The following is a 25,069-nucleotide window of genomic DNA, read 5'->3' as shown; positions in this document are numbered from 1 at the left end:
AATAAAAACTGAATTATTTAGTGGATAGAGCCCATCCTGCCATTCATATGCAGGCCCAGCTCTAGGGATAAGAGAAGTGTTTTGTGCTACTGATAATGGACTACATGCTAGGCCTTAGAGAACATAAAAACATATGCTGCAAGGTGATGTACAAAAGTAACACCTTTCTGCCAATCTTACCTGGGTACAGCTGCTTTGTGGGGGCACTCAGCTGTGCAGTTTTTGAAACTCTGTAAGCAACATCCGATCCTTTTGAATTCCTTCTGTTTGTGCAAAATCCTGCTGTTCTTGCTACTCCTTCTGGAGAATTGTGAAATTCTAATGCTTTTAGCACATCAACAGGTTCAGCTGACAAAGTTAAAAAAAAAGCAAAAAACAAAACCAAAAAGAATTATTTATCTTGCATCTCTATGGCATGCAGCCTCCAAAAAGGCTTTTAATGCCTTTTTAAAAGTATACGTCTTATCAGAGCAGTAGCTGCATCTTCTTTTGGCTTAGTGCACATTACTCCTATACCATAATATCATTTTAACAGAATTATTCATTTTTAAATATGTAAAAGTTCATCCCATTCAATGTGATTTTTATGATCAAACTATGTATGAGCAAATTATTTTCAAACAACTTGCCTACACACTGAAAATCCCCAATTGCAAATGCTGAGGACCTTGCTGGTTCAAAATTCCAATACATGCTTTAAATGAGTGACTTCTGAGAAGTGGAACCGATCTTGAAAGTTTGCACAAAACTTTCAAAAGCATTCAGCTGGTGATAATCTGCTACCACAAAATCATCTGTTGGTAACAATAAAATATATTCTGATTATATATAACTGCTTTCTCAGACACGAAAGAATAAGGAAGCAGTTAAACTAATTTCACATCCAAGTTAGAGAAAGAAGTACTTTGCCTGCAAGGACTGTGTCTACAAGGACTAAATGTAAAGAACGGCAGTCTTTCATTATTTCCAAGTTAAAATGCAAATTTATACTTTAGAGACCAAGTAGACTAAGATTGCATCTGTTCTCAGTGTTTAACAATCTAAAGTAGAAACCCAGAGATGCTATTGCACTGATATTGATGCAAATTAAAACAAACAAAAAAGCTTGCATATATATAAAGCCAACAAAGAGCCTTAATTTTTAAAAGTGCTCCATGGCAAAAGTACTGAATGGACAAGCACTTCCAGAGAGGCGGTGAGAGAAAACAGTTAGCATACTGCATGTCTTTTCTCCTAGGAAAAATTAAGGTGCTCATTCTCATACTCCCTGCAAATCATGGCTTTTTTAATCTATTTTTTTGAGTGGAAATAGAATGTCAATAGACCTTTTTTCACTTGAGCCATTCCACAGATTTTATGTTGGCAAACTCATAACCACTTTATTTGGGAAGACAAAGTTTTAAACGACTTTCAATGTTAAAGCTGAGAAATGAGCTTGATAAATCTGACTTCACTTCTTTGACCTACACTGTGGCATTAACTACAGCTGATTTATTCTCTGTTATCATTCATATTACTTGTCAACAAATATCAACTTAATGTTTCAGATTAACTGCCTGTGAATATTCAACTATTAAAACTACTATTTGCACAGATGTGAACAAAGTTAACTTTAACTTGCTCTTCCTATTCATCTCCTGACACTGCCAGACCTGAAAAACTCAATTTTGTGGTTAAACCAGTCTTTGTTTTCTCAGTCTGCCTAGAAAGCACGTAACTTCTTCTTTCTTAAAATATATTCACAAGAAAATGCTTGTGAACTTTTAAATTTTTTCCTTACATCTTGCAATTTTTCATTTCCTTTTTGTATTGGATCATCATTGTGTTATTAAACTTTAACCAAATGTTCAATGTTTGTTGCAAGCTAACACATTGGAAATGAATGTTACAGTACACACCTGAATTTACATAAAATCCACATAGAAGACAAATTTAATAAATTAAGTTTAAACATTATCAACAGAAAGGTTTCATAGTGTGAAAACACTGTGGTATTAGTCTAACTTCTCTGCTGAGTACTGAAAAAATAATTTTAATGGATATAATGTATTTTCTATAGGTGTTCCACACAGTTCTGAAGGAATTGCCACACATACTGAAGGAGCATTTTGAAGGAACTGCCACATTTTTTTCTAGTAATCAACAGCTGTTTTTGATGTACCCATATTATTTTGAACCAGTAATGTAGAACCACTCACCAGAAATAAAAGTTAAAATTTCAATTCACTGTGTAAGTCAACCACTGCTACATTCCTTTATCCTTTGCTCCTTTCTGTAATTTGTACCGGAGTCTTCATTATTTTTTAGAATAATGGTTTTTCTTTGCCTGGCTGACTGGGAGACTATTCACCCATAAACAAGATTATTCATTACTCCCCGCTAGTTCTGCTGCTAAAAAACTTCCAGACAAGAAACAGAATAATAATAGGACAATCTTCAAACTACAAATTCCAAATAATAAGAACAAACATTCTGCTAATTGTCCACAGTTGACTATTTATTTATTTCCACAAATTGTGATTCACAAAACTTAAAATAGCAGGAGTAGTCAGTTTAAAATAATTACTAGAAATGTGATTATTCATTGAAGCAACAAGTTAGGTGAAATGACAAGTTATACAGAAATGACAAGTTACATAGAAATGACAAGTTACAAGAAGTAATTAACACAAAAATGGTAATTAGTCTATTCCCAAAGATAACATTGCTGACCTATAAATTTCATATACATGACAAGTAACAGAAACTGCTTTCCTAATTTATATTAAAGATTTCAGATAGCCATTTCAGCCAACAAGTAAAAAGTAAGGAAGTTCTTTAGAAGTCTTAGATAACAGGAATGGCAGGCAGGAATGTATAAGAAGCATGAATCCTGCTGTGTCATGGCTGGGGCTACCATATAGAGAAGTTTCTGCAGAAAACTCCTCTTTTTGTAGAGATTTTGTCTCAGGGAATTTTCAGGATTTTTACTGTTTTTTGGGGTTTTTTTTTTCATTTTTTTTTCCATTTATTGTAACAAGCATTCAGTAGGCTTGACAATGCTGCTATTACCTTAGTCTTAAAATTCTTGATGAGCTCACTGGGCCTGCTCAGATAACATGGTCAGTGCTTCTCCAGAAAGCAGCAGATGCAGTTGCCACAGAACACACACATGTAGGAATACAGTCTAAAATAAGCAGCTCTCCAAAAAGTGCAGCTCAGGCCCAAATGGTTACAGGTAACCTGCTCAAAGTGTAAAACACAATGAGCAGCCCTCACACAGCCAACACTGCCTGCTTAGGATACCAGGCACACAGGTAGGAAGGCAACTCATAATAAGAGAAAAGCAGAGCCTGTGGCTTCTCTCTGCCAGGGTCTGCAGTGTTCAGTGTCACTGAACAGCATCATGACAGCTTCTGTTTCTTCTGAAAACTGCCTCTTCTCTAGCATGCTGCTCCCACATGATTTCTTGGAATGGTAAGCAATAACCAGAAGGAGCACCAGGGCTAAGGGCATGCAGTTTGCCTGTTTGTGTGGTCCACAAACTGAGACCTCAGCTTGTATTTATATGGGGCAACATTAATATAACCCATATATTGACAGGTCAAGGGTCATTCATGAGACATTCTTTATGGTGCATAAAGCAGCTTGCCTAAATGATTTTACTTTCCCCGATAGTTTTCTCAAAAAGTAAAGAAAAATGCAGATTAATGTTATATAATGTAATGCTTTTGTATCCTTCCAATTGTCAAGATTTCAGATGGCAAGGAAATAATAAACAAGGATCATGCAAACAGCTCTGTTCACCAGTTCTTGGGATGGAGTTAATTTCTCTTATGAAACTAATGATGTCCTTATGACATCACCTTTGAAAACTCAACTGTTTGCCATGGCAAATTTGACAAAATACAAGATCCAGACCTGGAAAGCAGGTCCCTAATGTAGATGTTTATGGCCATGTTGCACAGCTGCTTGAAGGCTTGCAGGCCACTTCTTGCAGGCAAGCCAGATGATACCACAAGACAACCCTGTGAAAAGAAGCCTGTGTTCACCAGGGCAAACCTGCAGTCTGCAATCAAAATGCAAATTTCCACTCTGCTACTTTTGCAGAGGATTACTCTTCTCACTAATGACTATAACGCAAATTTCAGTGGTGTTATGTCCTTGATTCAAGAGAGTTCAAGAGACATGTGCAGCTCTCACTGCCACTGAAAGACTGTGCAGCAGTGGCCAAAGCAGAAATACTTAAAAATACCAAGATTTCTGGAATGGAAAAGGTGAATTCTTCAAAAATCCCTTTTTAAAAATCAGAATTGTGTGAGATGGGAACCTGAGCGTTCCAGTATCTTTCAAGATACCAACTGTTTATTCATTTAACTCCATCAAAAGTTCTTGTATTTTCAAATATAAAGAAGGTAAAACACACAAAGAAAAGTTAGTGGTGTCACATCTCAAGACCCAAAATGACTTGTAACTGATATTTAAAACTGTAGAGTCAAATTCTGGTCTTCATTATTGTGGTATGAATGACGTAGATCCATTCACCCAGTGAGCTTTCCATACTTACAGTGGTATGGATCAGAACATTTGGTCCAGAGCATTTCATAATAAATATAACTCCAAAGCCATATTTACCCTTCCCTTCCCTTCCCTTCCCTTCCCTTCCCTTCCCTTCCCTTCCCTTCCCTTCCCTTCCCTTCCCTTCCCTTCCCTTCCCTTCCCTTCCCTTCCCTTCCCTTCCCTTCCCTTCCCTTCCCTTCCCTTCCCTTCCCTTCCCTTCCCTTCCCTTCCCTTCCCTTCCCTTCCCTTCCCTTCCCTTCCCTTCCCTTCCCTTCCCTTCCCTTCCCTTCCCTTCCCTTCCCTTCCCTTCCCTTCCCTTCCCTTCCCCTTTCTTCCATCAGGTAACTTATGAAAAAAAAAACCCCAGAATTTCTCTGCTGGAAATGAAAAGGATTCACTGAAGCTAAGCAGTTGTAAACTGGATGCTAGATCACATTTCTACATTGCAGGTCAGGAGAGACTATCATGCATCAAATTCATAAGGGGAGCTTCATGTGTTTTCTGTTTACTTGGAGAGGAAGAAAATGCATATAAAAATTTACTTTCAATTTTTCTTAGCATTTCCAAGCCTAGATTTCCTCTACAGACAACATCATATTTGTTTTAAAGGCTATGACAATGCTTTCTATTCAATTAATTCATAACCTATATTGTAAAAATAGAATGTCATTAAAGATGTCAAAAATCTGTAGAAATCTAGACCTCATCATTATCATATAATCACAGTTGAAAAAAATCACAGCTTTCATTCACTCCACAATATCTAAATTGAAATGGAATCTGTGATATATCATTATTAATAATATTGGCACAACACATATGGATCTAATTCTGCTGCCTTTTTATTGCATTACACCTAACAATTACTACCATTGCTCAGTGCGGTATGATCTGGAGTTAAGCAGAATCTGGTGAAAAGAGTAGATTAATTTCTGACATGCCCTAATGTCACAAATATTAACAACTTTCATTATTCAAGTTCAGAGGACTTGCTTCCTTTGCTTAGACTTCTGACATTTGAGCTGGAATCTATTACACAACATGGCTCTGCCTTTCTCTTGGTGGACACTGTCCATGGAGGATGTGCCCAGGTTCCACAACAGTACAAGTTATGATAGCAGAGAAAGGAGGGCTGAGAAACTATAAAGGAGGACAGAAACTAAAGTCTTTTGGACACACAACCTGTTCTCATGACTTATTCAATGTGTGACATTGAGCTTCCTCCTCTTAAGGATGACCCCAATATTCAGTAAAAATGCTTAGCAATTCCCCATCTCCCTATGAGAATGCTAGAAAAGACATTACAAGAAAGGGACAAGTTGTAACATATGCAAGAAAATTTGCATTGGAATGGTCATGTCTGGTTCATTACATTTGCATTTATTTAAATATAGACAGTAATTAAATGAATGGTGCTTAATCATATTTTATTTTATGAAATATGTATCCTGTCTGTAACTGAGATCATGGTGACTTTCGTACCTCAGTAAAAGGCAATAAAATTCCTCGTTTCTGCTTCAGCAATCAGCATTAAATGTCTGCATTGTGACAAAGCCTATCTGACCCTGCAAAGGCAAACTGCACAGAACCCAAAAAAGATGGATCAACAGTGCATCTAATGGAAGCAACATCATCTTTGGAATTATTTTGAATAAAAGAGTAAAATCTATACATATTATCTTTCTAGCTACAATACCTTTTAAAGGTTAATTATCTTTATTTTAGTGCCTTTGCAATACTAAAAATGTTTCGATCTAAAACATGCTTTTTACAAAGATTTACTCAGATCAATTTAGTGAGTGACATTACTGTCAGTGTGAGGTTTGTAAATTTTAGGCCATTAACACACACTGAAAATAGAGCTGTACTGTTTCACCTAAGTAGAATGTTCTGTCCTGTAGCACCCTAAGTAGCTAATGTGCATGTTTCAATAAATTGACACTTAAGTATATGAAAAATCTGATTTTCTGTTTCTTAGCGTACATATAATTTTCCAATCACAGTATCTTACAAATAATTTAAGCCTGCTGTAGTCAAAAATAAATTGACAAATTCTGTGCCATATTCTTTTCATTCAAATAAAATGACATCAACACTTTATTACTGGAAACTCTTTTCCTGAAGAAAAAATTTACCACATACTTGTGCTTTTTCAGAATATTTTTTTGACCCACCTAGGCTAGCTGGCTATCAGCCAGGTTTCTAACCTAGGTACAGCTGTATTAAGAAGCAGTTTATGTGCCAATTCCATGAGTGGCTGAAATTCCACATTAGTGTGTATCTCACGTGGTATTTCATGTCTTACTCAGATCTGAGGAGGTCAAACATTTAGAGTGATCCCATCCCACATGTATACAGTGGTCCTCAGTAGACTTGGAATTACATACAGATTGAAAATCTATTGCTCACTGAATAGAGAACCTCTGAGTGAGTTTGATAATTCCTTAAAAGATAACCATGGAAGTCAGAACGGGCCTATGTAAAGGTCCAACACCTTAAGTTTTCTTCTGTTTAACATGGAACATGCTACAAACCACCTACAAGCTGCAGTTGGAATGGAGCCCTGAACCTTTGCAGATAGGGTGTACCAAACTTGACATCTGTTCTCCTGCTATGAACGATAGAGCAAAGCACTTTTGAACCACAGATGAAGGTGCAGGAGCCTAAAGACCAGACAGTTCAAGACAGTTATTGAAGATAGGGTAAAATCATACTGAAGATAGGAAACCATTATGTGCATTTTCAGAGGGAAGGATTTCACCATCATGCCTCAAACTGGAGCCCTCCAGGACTGACAGGAAAGTGACTGCGGTGGCAATGTCTGGCTGCAAAACCCATTCCCATAAGAAATTGTCCAGGACATGACTCATTTAGACTAAAAATATGTTTATTCCTGTCCAATTACCTAATAAAGCAAAGAAGTTGAAATCCTATTATATGTAGATTTTGGTCTGTTAACTCTTGGATATCAGTCTCAATTTTATGAGAGAGCACAGACACAATGATCCTTCCCTATTCAAAGGCTCTGTTTACCTACGTAATTTACAAGATGCTTCCAGATTGCCTACTGGAGGACATGCTTTCAATGCAAATAACAAAACTCAAAGGGGAAAAATAAAAGCAGTATTTTTTACTTGACAGATACACCTTAGCAAACTGAGGGTGCAACTCAGTGTTTGCCCTACTGTTAATACCTATAGTAACTTTGCCTTTCCTTCTTTTTGATACAGTAAGGAGTACTTTTAAACAGTATTATATGCTTTTCTGATATAATAAACAGATAAATTCTTGAGTTCTCATAATTCTTCAGCAATGCATGTTTTTGATTGATGTGAAAGTGAAAATTTATCAGTGTTCACTCCACAAAGAATCTTTAAGAGTTACAATAAATAACTCCTAATTAGGGAGATACAATCCTGGAGTAGAAAGCTTACATTTCCCCAGTACAAAGAATTATATGAGAAATTTAGGAAGACTAATGTTTCTAAGTTACTATTATTTTACTTCATATTTTTCCATGGAAATAGGCTTCATTCTGCCAGTAAGCTGTTCCAATGGAACCACTGCAAAAGCTAAAACTTAAAGAGCCTTGAAACATTAATCTTCAGTACTAAATGTTTTCTCAAAGTTTAGTCCAGTTTTACGTCACTGTAACAGATCATTTAAAACTTACAAGCCGCGATGGCCTGGTAGACTAAAATGTGTGTATTTGGTGAGTACTAATGAAGGGACTCCTTATATTTGTGACCAGAATTTTGAAAAGAAGCTCCCTCTAGTTGGATTTCTAGGTATACATTTAAGGACCTAAGTAGAAGGGACTGACTGCACCACAGGTTTCTGAAACCATGCTACCTATTAAAGACATAATAAGCTATTGTTGTTTAGTACATTTGTTTTTCTTAAAACTTTGAATCTTTATAACTCTAAGAGTTCATTCTAAGGACATTCCGTCTATTCTATATGTGAATAAAGATAAACGCTACTATGATAAAAGTTTCTAACTGACACTCATTAAATGGTCCAAGACCTAATGAATGTAAGAGATCTTTACCTCTTTTTTACCAGCAGCATTAGAAACTGGATGTGATAAACTGATAGTTTGTTGACTTTTAGGATACAAAACCAATTACTAGAAAACTATGCTATTTCTAAGATGGTGAGAATACTTCTGTTCTTAATTTTACTCTTGGACACTTTTACTTATAATGGGCAGTTATGCTGGATATCCTTTAAAAACTGAAATACGTAAAATGTCATTATGTACACTTATTATTTTCACTGTGTTCTTCATCTGTTAGGTATTAATACAGAACATCCAAAAGCAGGAATTGAAAAGCATGTTATGCCCAACTGCTTCACTGAGCTTTGCAGTTCTTACAAAGGACTCTATTGCCTTCCCACTGCAGGCTCTAGTCTCTGTATCCCAAGAAATGACTCCCTACAGTTCAGCCATAGGTGTCTAAGCACCAGAAAAGGATCAGGCACTCTTCTGTCCTCACGATTTCCTACTGGCCAGCCCTGGGCAGAGCAGCTCTTCACACAGGCTTTTGGGCTTGGCAGTCTGAGAACCGCCTGCCTCCCAACTCTGCAGAGAGCCCAGCCCTGTAACAGAAGAAGTGCTCTGGGAACCAGCATCAAAGCACTGGTTCTGCAGTGTCCTTTGGGAAGACTCCAGTACTTTTCACAGATGGACTTTATAGAACTGGATAAAATGAAGTCTCTGTTTTATGGGCTGCAAAAGTGAGTTACAGAGCATCTTCAAGGTACAAAAATGAAACTAATTGAGTTGTCTTATTACATGGTGCTCCTGAAAATTAAGCTGTTTTTTTCCTAGGAATACAAATGTAAATCTATGAGATTAACTGAATACATTTTGTATATACTTCCAGGGACATACTTCAAGGTTGTTATACCTGTTAAGAATTTTCCTACGTGAATTTCCTAGATGAATTATGTAATTGGAATCTTGACTGGTGACATTTTTAGAAATAGGTGTTATTGCACTGCCTTCATATTTAATGCTTACAAGAAGTAGAGATTATCCAGATGTGCACAGGAATGCTTTAAATAGCCTATTTCACCAACAGAGGCTTCTGTGAAACTGCTCAGAACTGGCTACTTCTGTTTTCACACCAGTAATTTGGAATTTCTTCATTGACTTCCTATGCTGCAAAATCTACTAAATATATTATAGTCTTTCAAAGGCTATGCAGACAGTCTAGGCATTTACAGGAGGCAATTTTGATACTCACCAACTACTAACTACATCTCACTTTAAAGACCAACCTCTGACACTCAAACAGTACAAACCAAAACCCCAAAAACCACAATCCTTTCTGTGCTCCACTTATATCCTATATTGAAACCAGTGGAAAACTTGTCTATGTACAGCAACACATTCAGATCTTTAGCAACATTAGCTTGTGTGCTGATTTATTTACTGGACATACTCAGAAAAAAAAAATAATAATTCTTTTAAGTTTTCATTACATTGCATAATTCTGAAGTGTAACCTAGATTTTGAGGCTTTTTATCATAATGTATTTAACTACAAAATGTGATTTCTGTGTTATTCAGAGCCCTCTTGAGACTGGATAGATTGCACTTTTATCACTTGTTGAGCAGCACTGACTGCCATCAAGCACTACAGACCTGGTGGTGATTCCATAAAAGGTTTTGCTTGCAACCCCCAGAAGACTGGGCTTGTTCATCATCTGTGCAGATCTGTATTGATCCATTATTTTACAATACTTTAATATCTGTCTCCATATTTCTACAGACTTATTCTTATTTTGCACCACAGCAAAATCTTTTAGGACTGCATTCCAACTGTCCAACCATATTGAGGCCTCTGCTAAAGATTCAAAAAGCTCTTTTTGTACAGACTGCAGACACAGTAGTTTCAGCTGTGAAAATCAGCAAAACAAGTATTGCATTCTTGAGTATCCTGTTTCTATTACCATATAAAAAAGAGACACAGTCTAAAAATGGTCCGTGCTACAGAAAGGGACAAGGTGTTCCTTCAGCAATTGAACATGAAAGAAACTGAGTCCACTTAAAGTTTTGTCATCAAGGTATTTATTGAGAAATAATCCAAATGAGAGTTTTAAAATATCTTCCAATAAATGAGAGCTTTCAAATATGGAACATTTGTACATTTTTCAGCTTTAAACACAGAATACAGCCAAAGACAAGATTTAGAAATTGTGCCATTTAACGTAATCCTATTTAATTTGATAGAAACAACTTGTACAAATTAAATCTTTCACCATGTTTTCCCCAATGTCAAAAGTGTCATCTCTCTTGTGAGAGCAATGCAAGGAAATCAGATCCAGTTCTTTATCCTACCAATATTAGCAGGAACTCCTCTTAAGCAGACACCAGGGTTGTAAAGTCTTGAACTATCTCTAAACTGTAAACGTTGATAATCTATCAGATTACTATGACAATTTGAGTAACATAAAGTACACAGGTAAGGGACAGAGTAGGCAGCACTTAGCCTACTTTAAAAATGTGACCATAATTTGATTTACTACTAAGCTAATTTCTATCATAGACAAAGCTTAGCTGCCAGTGACATTATTTATAGCAGGATCAAGATCTAAGTTGTTTATTCTATTCATCCTGTATTTTATACCTTTCAATTTGGTTTGCAGTGAACACTCTGCTTCTATAATATGAGCTCTGCCAAATACCTTCTATTTCACACATTGTGTACATTAACACTTGGACTTGCAGTGAAGTCCCAGATCTGAAATTCACAAAGGTTTTTACAGTCCCTTATGTGTGCTAATGTGCTAAAAAGAATTTAAGTTCTGCCAGATTCTGCTACTATTGTAATAACTGAGTCAACAATTAATCCTTACATTTACAGGCTGTAAACTTAGTATTTAATACTGAGTAGAACAGTTACAAGCCCTTGCAACAGGCATGTGTGTTAACCTAATTCCTTTTAAGTCACTGTTCTCTATTGTGTCCATCCAGAGGGCAAATCTCTATCACTGCATGAGACTTCACATTCTTAGAACGTAAGAGATTTCTCTCAAGCTCTGCTTAATTTATTCCCTCCTATTATCAACAAATACTCAGAACAATGATAAATTAACCAACGCTAGGAGGATTTCTTCTGTAAAGAAGCAGAACGCTCTACAGAGAAAAGAAAAGCAACTTCTTAATCTTGCTGGCAGATGGAAACCCTACTGTTCACCACTGTACAAAACAAATCCGGGAAAGACATAATTGCTCCAGTGTGTTTTAGGTATAACCTCAGAAGTAATGTCATGGCTCCTTTAGTATGCTGCAACTGTGTCAGAATGAAGGGTTCTCTTTGGGGGACATCAAGTACCAATTTTAGAAACAATTGGAAGCTCTGGGGGTGGGTTGTTTTTCATGGGCTTTTCTTAGTAATCAGAACAAAAGATAGCACCAGGAAAGTTTTTATATCAAAGATTTTTTTTTTCTTATTGTCATTTCAATCATAGATACTAGGGAAGAGATTATTTCAAGCCAAACCCACAGAGTATTTCTGCACCTATATACAGTTAAATTTGTTAAGATATACACAAAACTGAAGCTGAGAAACTTCTTTTCTGCAGAGGTAGGAAAGGGACAGTTTCCTGCAGCCTGAATAGTCCTTTCTTGTATCCATGTGAGGTCTCCCTCTATTCAATGCAAGGATACACACTCTAGAGAATTAACAACACATACCAGTCTTTTTTTTTTTTCTGTATCTGATGTCTGCTGCTGAAGTTGAAATAATTATTTTACATTAGAAACAAATAAGAAATAAAAATTACATAGCAAAACAGATGTATACATGCAGGTGTTTCTTGCAGTATTCTGGGGAGATTGGACCATTTCACCTGCTGATCCTTGGGACTCAGAAAAACTTCAGCTAGAACCACTAGCTGCATCTAGTGAAATCACCCTTTGATTTATTCATTTTTGCCAACTTTGAGAATAACAATCTGAGAAATGCACACAAATTATCACACACAACAATTTCACTGAAAAATAAAGGAATGCTTGAAACGTTGTATTCTCTTTCAATCTTAAAAGTTAATTGATCAGTTAAAATTGAAAGTGATTTATATCACAAATAGGTCTGAGAAGAAACTTGTACTTTTCTAGTTTAAAACACATTTTGTACAGGTTTACAGTAGCTGGATGCATTCAAGAGTTCTCATTCAACAAACAGATCCATATCTTCCTTACTAAGCAAACACAAGTAAGTAGCAGTGTTAAGTGCGCATCCACAAAGAAAACTCTCCTTTTGCCATCACTAATTGGCCCAGTTCTGCATTCCTTCTGCACCTAGAACTCCCACTGCTTTCCAAGCCTGTGTGTGGGAAGCACAAGGAACCTTTATATTTCCTAAGATGACAGCAAGAAGTATCTATTTATTTTAGAAACAAATCTGCTCATCGTTTACACAGAAGGTCCAAAGTTTTCTATATATAGGTTCATGGCCTCATTTTCAGTAAGGCTTCTTAAATCCTTTTTTCACTCAGATTAAGAGCTGTATTTCCACTTGCTTGAAAAAGCTTATAAATAATAAAAAGGCTGATTTTTCATTTCTTGCCCATGAAATTTAAATCAGCATCACAATAGTGCATTGATGTCAAGCCCTTACAAAAATTTATAGTGTTGAAGCCATGCCATTTTGACTAAATGAGTTTATTCATTCCAAACACATTACCAACAGTTTTAGTATTAAAGGTGAGGAAGGGGAAAGGAAATCAAAGGATGTCTTTAAAAATACTGAATTTTGTTTACTTTAGCCAAGTCATAAAGCAAAAACATTTTCTGAAAAGAGCCACTTAAGAGCTGGTAGGCACTGAGCTGACCAAGTATGAGTCACTGCTTTTCCCATTCAGTTGATTCTCACTTCTGTAACTTTTTCTGTCTAAAGAAGAAATAACTCAAGAGCCCAAAAACTTCTTTGCACACCATTTCTTACAAGTATGAGACACCTCATACTTCCCTGTGTTTTGGGGGTTTTCTCTGTTAAATAAAGAAACTGTTAAAAAAGTCAAGAATTTTAGGAATCTGTTGAGTTTTGTCTTCATGGAATGGTTTCTGTTTTTTTAAAAAAAGTCTCTGCTATATGATTAACACTTTATATGAATACACCATGTAATTTTCTTTTCATAGAGTTAGTTTATGAAAATTGAAGAACAGAAGATTTAAAAGAGTTAGAAGAGCAACTCATATTTTGCCCAACATTCATATTTTATCCAGCATTTTCATTTAGTCATATTGTTTACCTGCCATTCATGCTATTTTATTTTATTCCTTGGTATTTTCCCTCTCTAATTTTCAAATAGGAATCATTATGCCCTATGTTATCTTTTACCTACTTTAAATAAGATTAGAATGCATAACAGATGATTCAGAAACAAGTCCCTTGTACTCAGTTAAAGAAATTAGGTCAAATTCTAGTCCCTCTGTAGTCAATGGAAAAACTCTTACTGACTTCAATAACAGATCAAGCCCTGAACACATAGCTCCCTGTAGTTCCTAAGCAAATAGCATACTGTATCTCAGAAAAGGTCAAGAACTAAGTTCTTTTCTGAATGCTTCTACAAAGAATAAGAAGCCTGTAGTTCTATATTTCTGAAATGTCCTTTATCCAGAAGACTAGAAGACTATCAATATAGCCTTTTAGTTTTGAATAAAGTTACCACAACCAAATTAGTCTGCCTAATGTTGTTGAATTCAGTGCAGTATCAGTTCTGTTGACTTCAGTGTAAGTTCTGTTGATTTTTCCTGTCCTGTTTGGGTTTAGATTTCGTTTTAACTTGCCATTTGCATCCAACCCATTATGTAAACATAGTCTACATAAACCCTACTTAATTTAGTCAGTACTACTGGGAAAAGTGGTATAAGAAATCAATCGTGGCTTTGAGGACGGTATTCTCCTTGAAGAAATTTAGTTTCCACATAGTAATGAGCAGCCGAATCCTTGAAGCTCTGCGAGGTTAATGCACCCTGGTGTAACTCTAGCGAGTCCGTGGAATTGCAAGAGGGATGAAATCTGACCCCTGCAGTCCCTGTCAGAAACGGGGCCAGCAGGGGGCAGGAGCCCTGATTGATCTGACACCGTCAAGGTTGTGCCCAGGTATAAAGGCTTCAATGGAAACTGATCACCTTTCCCTGCTCCCTCTAGGACGCCTGTTGATTCTGGATTCAGATCGAGAAGTACCTCGTTAAATTAATAAATACATAAAAATTTAAACCTTTCATTTCGGAGAGTTAAGCGCCTTCGTTGATGTCAGACCCACAAAAAAATAAAAACCTCAGTCCCAGCCAGACTGGCCTCCAGATGCGCCCGCAGGGTCCGGTGGGAGGGAGGAAGGAAGGGAGGAAGAGGCAGCGTTTTCACCCCCAGTAGGAGCGGAGAACTCTCCCACCACCGGAGACTCCGCACTGCAGCTCGGCGAGCTGCGAGCTCAACCCAGAAAACGCAGCTGGGCTGGCGGCGGTGCGGGGAGCCCAGGGAGAGCGGTGCGGACGGCAGAAGTGCGCAGAACGCGAGGGGCGGTGCGGGGGAGGGGGGGGCGATTCCTTTCTGCTGAGGCTGCTCCGCTGCTGCCCGGCTCTTGTTTCCCCCGCGGGCCGCACCCTGCCCACCAGGTCCACGGACACCTACGGGACCACTCGATACCCCGGGGAGGCTGCAGAGTTGGGAGGAGGCTGGGGACGGCGCCCCGGCGCTGACACCGCCCGCGGGGAGTCCAGCGATCCTGGGGCTGAGCCCCCCGAGCCCCCCCGGGCATCTCCCGGCCCGGCACCGCTCGCACCACCTGCGGGGCGCCGCTGCCCCGGAGCTGCCCTCCGCAACGGCTGGCAAAGGGCCCTGCCAGTGTGTTTGCTCCTCCGCTTGAGCCCTGGAAAACTTTGCGACCACTAAAACCCGTTGTAAAAGAAAAAAAAAAAAAAAAAAAAAGAATGGAAAACGGAGAAAATCAGAGCAGAGAGCCTCCGCTCCCAACTTTCCTTGCCCCTCCGAGGAGAAGGCAGATACTTGTCGGTCAATTTCACTCACAACCTGGTGAACTTCAGCAGCTCAACAAAACAAAGTTGGACGCACACTTCACCAAACAAGAGTCCAGTGCTGGAAGAGGACAAGTCTCTCTGTTCAACAAGTATTTCTTTCATTTTCCCACCCCGCCAGTGCATCTCCTTTACCTCATTAAAAACACATCCAAAGTTTAAGGCTGACCGAGAGCCGTCCCTCCGCGGCACCTGGGAGGGACGTCTCAGCCCGCGCTCTCGCCTCCCCAGCTCCGGGAGTTCTTCTGACAGGTTTCCTCTGAAACGCGGCCTCAGCCGTGCCCTGGGTCCTTTCCCCGAGGAGCGGAGAGAGGCGGCTGGACTCCCGACTCCCCTTTGCTTTCTTACCTCCTCTGACCTCTGCAGCCCGGAGAAGGAAAGCGAAGGTGATGAGCACGGTTACAGCCGAGTCCCAGGGCCACCTTCTCGTTTTCCACCTTGTGGACCATCTCTGCATCTCCATGCTGGGCACCCACAAGTGTGAATTAAACACGGGCGCCTTCAGTTTATACCAGCTCCGTCCTTTCCACTATATTCCCAGAGATGACTTCTCCTATAGAGCCATACGTGATAAACCGAGAGGTTTTCTCTCTCGCCCCGCTCCCGCTCTGCCTGGCCTCGCACAGGCCCCTCCAACCCGTCCTCCCCGGTGCCCTGCCTTCAGACTGAGGGGAGATGAGGGGCTTTAATCAAAATGCAAAGAGCTCCGCATCCCCCTAAAGGCTTCATCCCGTCAGAGGGCTGGGCGAGCGGCTCCCAGGGCCACCCCTGGAGCCCGACTGACACGCCAGCCGCCGGGCGGAGGCCAATCGCGGGGCTCCCCCGGCCGCCCACAGCACCGCCCTCCGCCTCGGCGGCGGCACTCCAGCCGCTCCGCGGGCACCGCCGGCCCCCGCGGCGGCGGAGAGCGGCCCTCCCGAAGGCGCTCGGGGGACGCAGAAGGCGCGGCGGGAGCGAGCCGGGGACAGGGCTGGGGTGTCCCGTCCCCCCGTCACCGCCGCCCCCCGCCCGCTCCGCGGCGCTCCGCGCGGGCCCCCTCGCCCCGAGCATGCGCAGAGGCGGCCGCGGCGCCCCGCGGAGCGAGGGCGGGGGCGCGGAGCGGGGACCCGTGGGGGACGGGCAGGGGGGCGACACTGGGGACAAGCGGGGGAGGGGGCGCCGGCAGGGGAGGGAGCGGAGCAGGGCAACACTGAGGAGAGGAATGTGCATGAGAGGAGGCGCTGAGGTGAAGCATCTGCGGGGTGGCCCTTCGGACTCCCCGAAACCGCCCGCCGGCGTTGGTGCGGCGGCAGGTCCGGCCCCGGCCGCTCGTTCCCCCTCACACCCCTCCCGGGCGCAGCTTGTTCTCTCTCACGCACCCTTGGGGGGAGCCTCCGGGGGCTTCGCTCTAAGGCGGCTGAAAGAAAGGAGGGAGCGGGGTGGTGAAGGAAAAGCCCGCCACCGAACACCCTTCCCCGCCTCGCCACATCCTGCAGCCCGGGGAGCCAGGTGTCCGCTCCTCGCCGGGAAACCTCCCGCCCGCACTCCCGTCCTGCCCCACCTGTGCAGCAGTCGGTATCGGGGCTGGCAACGGCCCGTCGGCTGGAAACCTCTGGCAGAGCTTACTTGTGCAGCAGGTCCAGCCGAAATCCTCGGCTGGGGTCAGGTTCTGCCCTGGCTCCTCTAGAAAATGAGAGAAAAGCATGGTCACGTTTTGGTGGAAATGTATATATATGTGTAAATATATATATATGTATGTATGTATGTATGTATATGTGTATATATATATATATATATACCCATATATATATATATTTAAATCGCCCTTCACTGAGATCTTTAATGCCTTACAGCAATTAATAAATATATGGTTTATCAATGAAATACATGTTTTCTTTTATGTGTCAAATTATGCTTCAGAAATTTATTGTCCTTTCTTAAAATATCTTGCATTTTGCTGCGCTCCATTAATATACCTAGCTTTTTCTGTCCTTGGTTTCCTGGAACGGTTGGTATCATTGTCATTAGATTTGCATCTGGGCGGACTGAGGTGTGTAGCACGGTTACATCTGAGCTCCCTTAAGTGCTGTGCATTGGGTGCCGTTCAGTGAAGAGATACTCAAGGTTATTCTCACACTCCAGGTAGTAACCCACAGTAACAGCTATGGAGCACCAAAATGCCATATGTATCTGACCTTTCTGTGCCACAACTTAGGCACAGAATCATTAAAGTTGGAAAAGACCTCTAAGATCATCAACCATTTAACCCAACAGCACTGTGTGCACCACTGAACCATCTCCCTCAGTGATTACTAGACAACCTGTGGCTTCTAATGGAATATTTCATCCTGTCTTACACTCGAACTGCATACAGGTCCCCTTAAGTCTGTATTACTATTGTTGCCCTGCTGGTCTGTGTAGTTCTCAGTCGCTAGATGCTTTGTAGAACAGACCAGATTAACTTGCTGTTTCAGCCTCCTTCCTTTACAATATCAGTAGGTAGTCCCAATGGCAATTCATTGTTTTTACTCAATACTCTGTTGTCAGAAAATCTCATATGCTATAAAGTTTCAAGTTTCCTCTTCATGCTTATGAATTATACATCTTTGTCACCAGCATTCTTGCTGCTTCCAGTCTCTTATCACACATTGCTTCTCTGACTTTGTTTTGAGCCTTTCTGTCTACCTGAATGGATACAGCTAATCTCTTCCCTAGGAAGAAGGAAAAAGTCTGTCTCTGCCCAGGAAAAGAAATGGAAGCATTTCAGGTAGTGGTGAAACAGAACAAGTATTCTCATAGTGTAGAGAATAGTAATTTCACACAGAGCCTTTATGGGTATTTAAGTTTAGGGGATGTGGTTCATCTCCCAAAGTGGCAGTGGAAAGATACCCACTGATTTTTGTGGCTCTACATCAATCCAAAGCAGAACAAAGAGGAAAAAATGCTAAGTATTAATTTGGGTGAGGTAGCATACTTACATTAATATAAAAATATTTTTAATTCTATATGAATTCTGGTACCAGAACCCCCTTTAACTTGCCAGCATGTCAAGCCACATAGATATGTAATAAATTGCCATCAGAGTCAGCAGTTACAAGAGAAAAGTTACATGCCGTTTAGGTGAAGATCCACATTTTGCCGCCCATCAAATTATTTATTTAGGGATTATTGATTTAGATTTAATTGATTTACATTTAACTTATTTTCCTAGCTATTGTTCATAATCTTCTGAGTTGTAATGATGGTGTCCTAGTGAAGTGCAGAGTGAAGTAATTGCAGCCATGAAAATATGTCAATAATAGCCAATGATTCGGAGCATAGATAAGTTTTATGAATGCCATAAAATTAAAGATTTTTGTAGAAATTTTCAGCTCTTAGATGTAATTTCAGGAGAAATATTTTCTTTCTTGAATCTGAAAGAGGGCTAAAATGTGAAAGTATTTTCAGAGAGAAACAGAAGAGAAGTGAATGATGTTATTTATTAAATCATCTGTGATCCATAGTGGTTTGTTCTTTCTGTCGGCTTTTTTGTTCCTCATTACTCTTCAAGACAGTTTTAGTGAAAAGAAAGACTAAGCACTGTGACATTCATTATGTTCTGTCCCTGATACATCAAAGTTGGCAGATTAATCCATGTTTAAATATTAGGAATTGCTCTCTTGTATGTGCACAGATGGGTCATTGTTGTATTTTGGGGCAGAGAGGGGGAGGGGTTAGGAACTATGGAGAGGAGAATATGTTTCCTTGGACCACTGTAGGTCACAAGAAATTCACAGCAGCAGCTCTTTCACATTCCTCAGGCTATAGGCACATAATGAAATGTAACTGTAAATATGGTGTTCTTTGGCTCTCTTGCAGTCACTTTGGGTTTTTCTAACGTATTTCTTGACATCACCAAAAGTGATAGACTTCTCTCTCTATAGAAAGGGGTCATTTCACTGGGAATAAACAATGTACTGTAAAGACAAATATTTTTTTTTGTTGGTTTACCTGTATCTCAGGAATATTGACTTGACTTCTTTTTTTTTTTTCTAATTTCACACAGATGTTGATGGCCTCTCCAATTCCATTCACAGCACATAAGTGAATATTGCAAAATAAATGTCTACCTTAAAAGTCATCACCCACTGCCTTCTCTGTTGCTTTAATTCTTTTGGTTTAGGTAGGTGGGTATTTTATCATTGTCTCATTTCTGGTGCCAGTCTATGTTTGCTGAGAGTTGTCTGTTATATGATTATTAATATGAAGAAAAATGAGTTACACTGCTTCAGAGAAGTGAACCCTTGTAAAAAACGTTGTCTCACCGATGGATATCAGTGGAGTGATCTCTGCTAGATGAAATACTAATCAGCTCATTTTTGTAGTTTTAAATGGAGAGAAACATATAAACATATGCATATACACAAAATAATGGCAATGTTATTTACCATAATTCTGCCTTCAAGAAGGGTAATGTACCTTCTGCTAATATGAATAATAGCTTCACTGAACTGCCCCAGTTCCATTATCTAAAGTTTTGAAGGATGAAGCCAAGGCTTTCTCTGACCCTCAGCAAACCCCTTTGGGCTAGGGAATGGCTGTGCCCATTGATTTTTTTCTATCAGATTCCCAAGAATTCAGGAAGAAAAAGGATAATGTAAAATAAATTAAATACAAAACAGCATAGTTCAGTATTTATTAGCTCAGGTACCACAAGACTACAGAAATTTTATTGTTACTGCTTCTATTCCTAAGGAGAATGTATTGAGAACAACATAAGCAAAACTGGAGTGGCAGCTACACTGTGCAACATACACAGATCCAAAAGCAGGTCTGTGGTGTGGCCAGAAATTGGATACATGTTTGTTGCTGTGTGTATATTGAAGGTTGAATTTGTGCAGTGTCTGGTGAAAAAAAAAAAAAAAAATCCTTACGGTTTTAAATTGAATGTTCACTAAAGGGAGTTGCTACCAGAAACACCAACATCACAGGTTAAAACTTCTAGGCCTGTGTAATGAATGAAGTCAGTATTAGAGTTAGGGATTGAAAGGGTTAAATGACATGACTGCTGTTTGAAACAGTCTGCTGATTTGGAAGGGGGCTGTAGTTGGTAGGAACTTACACAGCTCTTCCTGCAGGGGTTTATCCAATTCTTTAACTATATGGTTAAAACTGAGAGTTAAAAATGTCAACCATCAAACTTGTATCCTGCTCCTCAGCACCATGAAGATAAGGACAAATCTGGAGAATCTTATCTGCAATTTTTCTCAAAGATCAGATCAAAGCAAGACACTAACTCATGCTGCTTTTCACTTCAGGGGTGATACTTCAGAAACGAGTTAGTAGAATCCTTCTTCCAGAACTTCGTTGACAGAAACATGGGATATTGTTAACATTAAAAAAAGGGAGATTTGGCACAGGGGTATGGGGCTGAGGATTTTCAAGTCCTAAGAAGGCAGATTGTTCCTGCTGACCCCTGGAAACAGTAATTGTTTTGATGGAAACCTGTGCCTTGAGCTGTATCTCTTTGAGGAGCTACCACATATTCACATTTGTGAATGGAATAAATTCTGACCAGAATTTTTCTGGGAATGCGATATGTGTTTGGCCTCAGGTTAAAACAGAGTCTGCCTATGAAGTTCATTGGAGAAAAGCAGCAATTACTGTTTCCTGGTGTCATTGACTTAGTTGGATCTTAATCATGACTGTCTTGTAGAATAATCTGGTCTTCCTACACCTCCCTCTCCAGAAAAATTATTGCTGAAAGAGTGTTTTACAGCATATAAGCAGGACATCTCCATCCTGTTCGGCAAACTGCAGGAAGTATCAAATATCCTGCAGTATTACTAGCTCAGTTTTGTCCTTCAGTTCAAGTTTTTGGAGGCTTATTTCAGCCAAACTCCTCAAGCTTTCAAGGCTCACCTACTGGTATTTTATAGGACTGCACTGTGTATGTGATACAGCAACCCATCATTCTTTTAATTTGTATGAATTTCTTTTTGAGACCATAGCCTGTTGTAATCATAATTATACTTCATTCAAGAGGAAAAAAACAAAAAAGAACAATTAGTGTAATGTGCATAACATCTTCTGAATTATAATGCATAAGGGATACCAGAATTTTCTTCATTTTAGACAACTGAAAATGAGACACATATATTTGATGCCATTTCTAAGTTTCTGTTTAGTTTTTACACATTGCTATTACACACCAGGACTGCCAGAAATCCACATTTTGATTGCCATTTCTGAATTTTTCCAATGGCTGACTAAAACTCAAGTCTCTCACAGGTTTGCAACACAACACTTTCAAATATTTGTCTTCAGTTGCTGGTATCTTTTTGGTTCCTAAGTTTTTTGGGGATTTTTTTATTTGTTTGGTTTTGTTTGGGGTGTTGCTTTGTTTTAGTTTTTGTTTCGTTTTGTTGTGTTTTTGTTTTGGGGTTTTGTTTGTTTTGTTTGTTTGTTTGTTTTTAATCTGAAAAACTTTTATCTGAAACTTCCTTTTGCAGGAGACCAATTGAAACAAATACCTGGGCTGGGAGAGCTAAAAGGGGACAGTGTAGGCCTGCTCAGTTACTCACATTGGCAACTGTTTATCGTATTATCAAAGAGAGTGTCCCTGTTTAGTTCTGCTTTAATCAGTGTTGTTCTTGAAGCAGTGGGCCAATATCTACATACCACAGTCCATTTTTAATTATGACTTGGGACAAACTGTGAACACAGATGTTTGAGTATAAAAGGCCTCTAAAGTCCCTCTCCTGCATTGTTTTGTGGCATTGTTTTGTGTTGGGGGAGCACTGGTGGCCAATCTCCATACACAAGGAGGCAGTGCAGGCACAGACTAATGGTCTGCATGTGTCACACACTTGTAACATGTTTATTAGTTTTTGGCAACATTAATGCTACCACCCTCACAGTTCCTTTTAAAGGGAAGAAATTAAGACATGGAGAGAGTTAAGAAGGTGAATTTCTAACAGCAAATGAATTTATGTCCAGCCATGATAGTCCTCTACTTCCTCTTCCTATGCATAGAAACCTCATAACTGATCACTTGTTAAAGCATTTTGAAGTACAAAAAAGTTTATCCTGTTCTATAAGAAAGAGCACAGAGAGAACAAAGGTAATATTTCAGGGAGCTGTGAACATTTCCTTGTGCCTCAGGATGCTCCATTTCATACCTGCCCAATTTTGAGAAGATGAGGGCCAAAACATAAAGTACATCTAACTAATAATAAAAGAAAAAATACATTAGTCATTTATAATTTAATAAATATAAAAGTCCCTTTTAATTCAACTCATTCCCCCAAAACGACACATCCTCTCAAAGAAGTCGCAGAGGTTGCAAGTTGAGGACTGCTTTGGAATATCAGCACTCTCAGACTTCAAATATTTTTTATTATCCACCTCAGTTCATAAAATAATGGTCATTTTACTAGTCCAAGCTGATGAAAACTGAATCACATGCATTAGCATGTCATGTAATATATCTTCTCTAGACCAAGTTCCAGTTTTATCCCAGGAAATAAAGAAACCCCTTTGAGGAAAGTGGTTGAGTTACATGTAGCAGCTTTAAAATTTAGGCACAGAAAAGCTTTTAATTTGAGTTGGTGCCTTTTAATTGTCTAAGATTTGAAAACCCTGTTTTGGGCTGACTATTCCCTTTTGAAATGCGAGGCAGCCTTCTGTACACAGTCCCTACAAAGCCTTAGGGACCAGTCCCAGGAGCCCGGTGGGCTGGGTGTGTTAACAGCAGCTCCTAGAAGACGTTGAGTAGTTCATGTGACAGGGGATAGTGGAACAAGGACTGCACTAAAACTCTCAAATTGCCTTAAGCTTCCTGTCCATGGGTATAGATTTCTGCAGAGCACAGAATTCCTCTCTCAGAGGTGGTGTGCTTACATGTTGTTTGGGCATTTGTATGAATTTGAAAAGGCAAGTCAAAATCATTGTTTAATGTAAAAAAGTGAATATTTCCATCTGATATTAAGACAAACAGAGGAGAATATAGCAGCTTTGTGAGAATCACAAAAGAATCAGTAAATGCAGGATGAGCATAAATCTTTGCATACACATTTTCCTATCTGATGTTATTTTGAAGCTGTGATACACCTTTTTTCTCTATAATGTGTCTTAGACTAAATGATCAATGTGTTGATTTCTACTTCATCCACTTTTAGTGGTGTTCATTTCCCCTTAGCACTTTAAAAACACGTTTAACATGTGCTCACAATGCTTCAGTAATTCTATTGCAGTCAGTAATAATCTCAGCTGCCCATATTCTGATCTTTTTCCAGGAAGTGATTATTTTCTAGTCAATACCATGAAAATTAATAACTTTATCAGAAAAACGTCAAGTTTTGCTTTCAACATGCATCTTCAAAGCATCAGTGGGTGTCCAAACCCTGCTGTCTTCCAGGCACATTGCCCAAACTATAAAATAATTAGATTCATTTGTAGCCAGTCTGGACTGAAGGAAAAAGTAACAAGGTCTACAACTGTAGTGGTGGTTGAGGAAGATGAAAAGATACAAAATATAAAACTCTGGATTAAAATATATCTTAATTTACTTGTATCTTAGTGAAATTCTCTAAAATGGGCAGTAAAAAAGATACGAATACGGAATTTCACATTTGGATTCTTAGTTAAGAAATCCAAGTTCCATTACATTGCTTTTTCCACCACTCCATTATTTTAAAACTCATGTGATCAGACACTCAAGATTAAAGGGTATTGATTATCAAACTATCATAGCAATAAGTAAATGTTGTACTATATAACAATCTTCAGTGATGCTGATGAGCCCCAAATTCATATATTTCAGTATTAAATTAGTTCTGGTAGTTTTTACATAGATTATGAGAATGCAATTTTTTTGCTTATTTACATAATTAAAGTTCTGGAGATATAATTAAAAACATTTGATGAACTCGTACATAATGACTTGAGATAAAATTGCTAAACCAAAACATTGTTCAGAAAAAAAAAAAATCTGAACATTCCAGAAGGTAGTACTGTGAGAAGACTATAAAATCAGTTGCAGAATTTCTGAAATAGAGTGGACAAAATACTGAAGGTTGAAATAGGCCTACTTGTTTGTAATGCTGTGAGACATTAAAACCAGAGACCACCCGTCAGTGACAGGTGCAGTGCTGGTGCAGATTCTCAGTGTTTGGGAAAAGTAAGGCTTGGATATATTTATAGCCTCTACACTGTATATTTTCAGGTTGTGAAGTACAGGAGGCAATGTTTGTTTTATACTAAGGATTAACTTCTTGTATCCAGTATGATTCCACGTGATGACTGCAGTAGTTTCCCAAAATTTATTATATGGCTTAGTCTTCTAATTCTCTACCAAATCATAATCAGATATGAGAACAAGACTGAAGATGGAGAGGAAAAAAAATTACTCCAAGTATTGACTATTATATATATGATACCCTGCTATCATCCCTAGATTGCTCAGAATCCCTTAGTCCTCCTAAAGATAGACCTTAAGGATCATCAGATTTGCAGA

General features: G+C 39.2%; 1 protein-coding gene across 1 annotated transcript in view; it reads right to left on the bottom strand.

Annotated features, from left to right (window-relative positions):
* The window catches only part of COL11A1 (collagen type XI alpha 1 chain), a 133,536-nt gene extending 117,310 nt beyond the window's left edge, over positions 1-16,226 (bottom strand). Inside the window, exons 1-2 of the mRNA XM_066192346.1 lie at positions 15,943-16,226; positions 181-348 (exon numbers count right to left, since the gene is read on the bottom strand). Coding sequence (XP_066048443.1) covers positions 181-348; positions 15,943-16,057 — 283 coding nt within the window. The 5' untranslated portion in view covers positions 16,058-16,226. The remainder of the gene's footprint in view (positions 1-180; positions 349-15,942) is intronic.
* Positions 16,227-25,069: the final 8,843 nt, after the last annotated feature.

The sequence above is a fragment of the Chamaea fasciata genome, unplaced genomic scaffold (assembly GCF_029207755.1).
Source record: "Chamaea fasciata isolate MVZ Bird 193981 ecotype frontalis unplaced genomic scaffold, bChaFas1.0.hap1 SCAF_10, whole genome shotgun sequence".
NCBI lineage: Eukaryota > Metazoa > Chordata > Aves > Passeriformes > Sylviidae > Chamaea > Chamaea fasciata.
The sequence above is the reverse complement of the archived record's forward strand: the minus strand, read 5'-3'. Positions and strand labels throughout refer to the sequence as shown.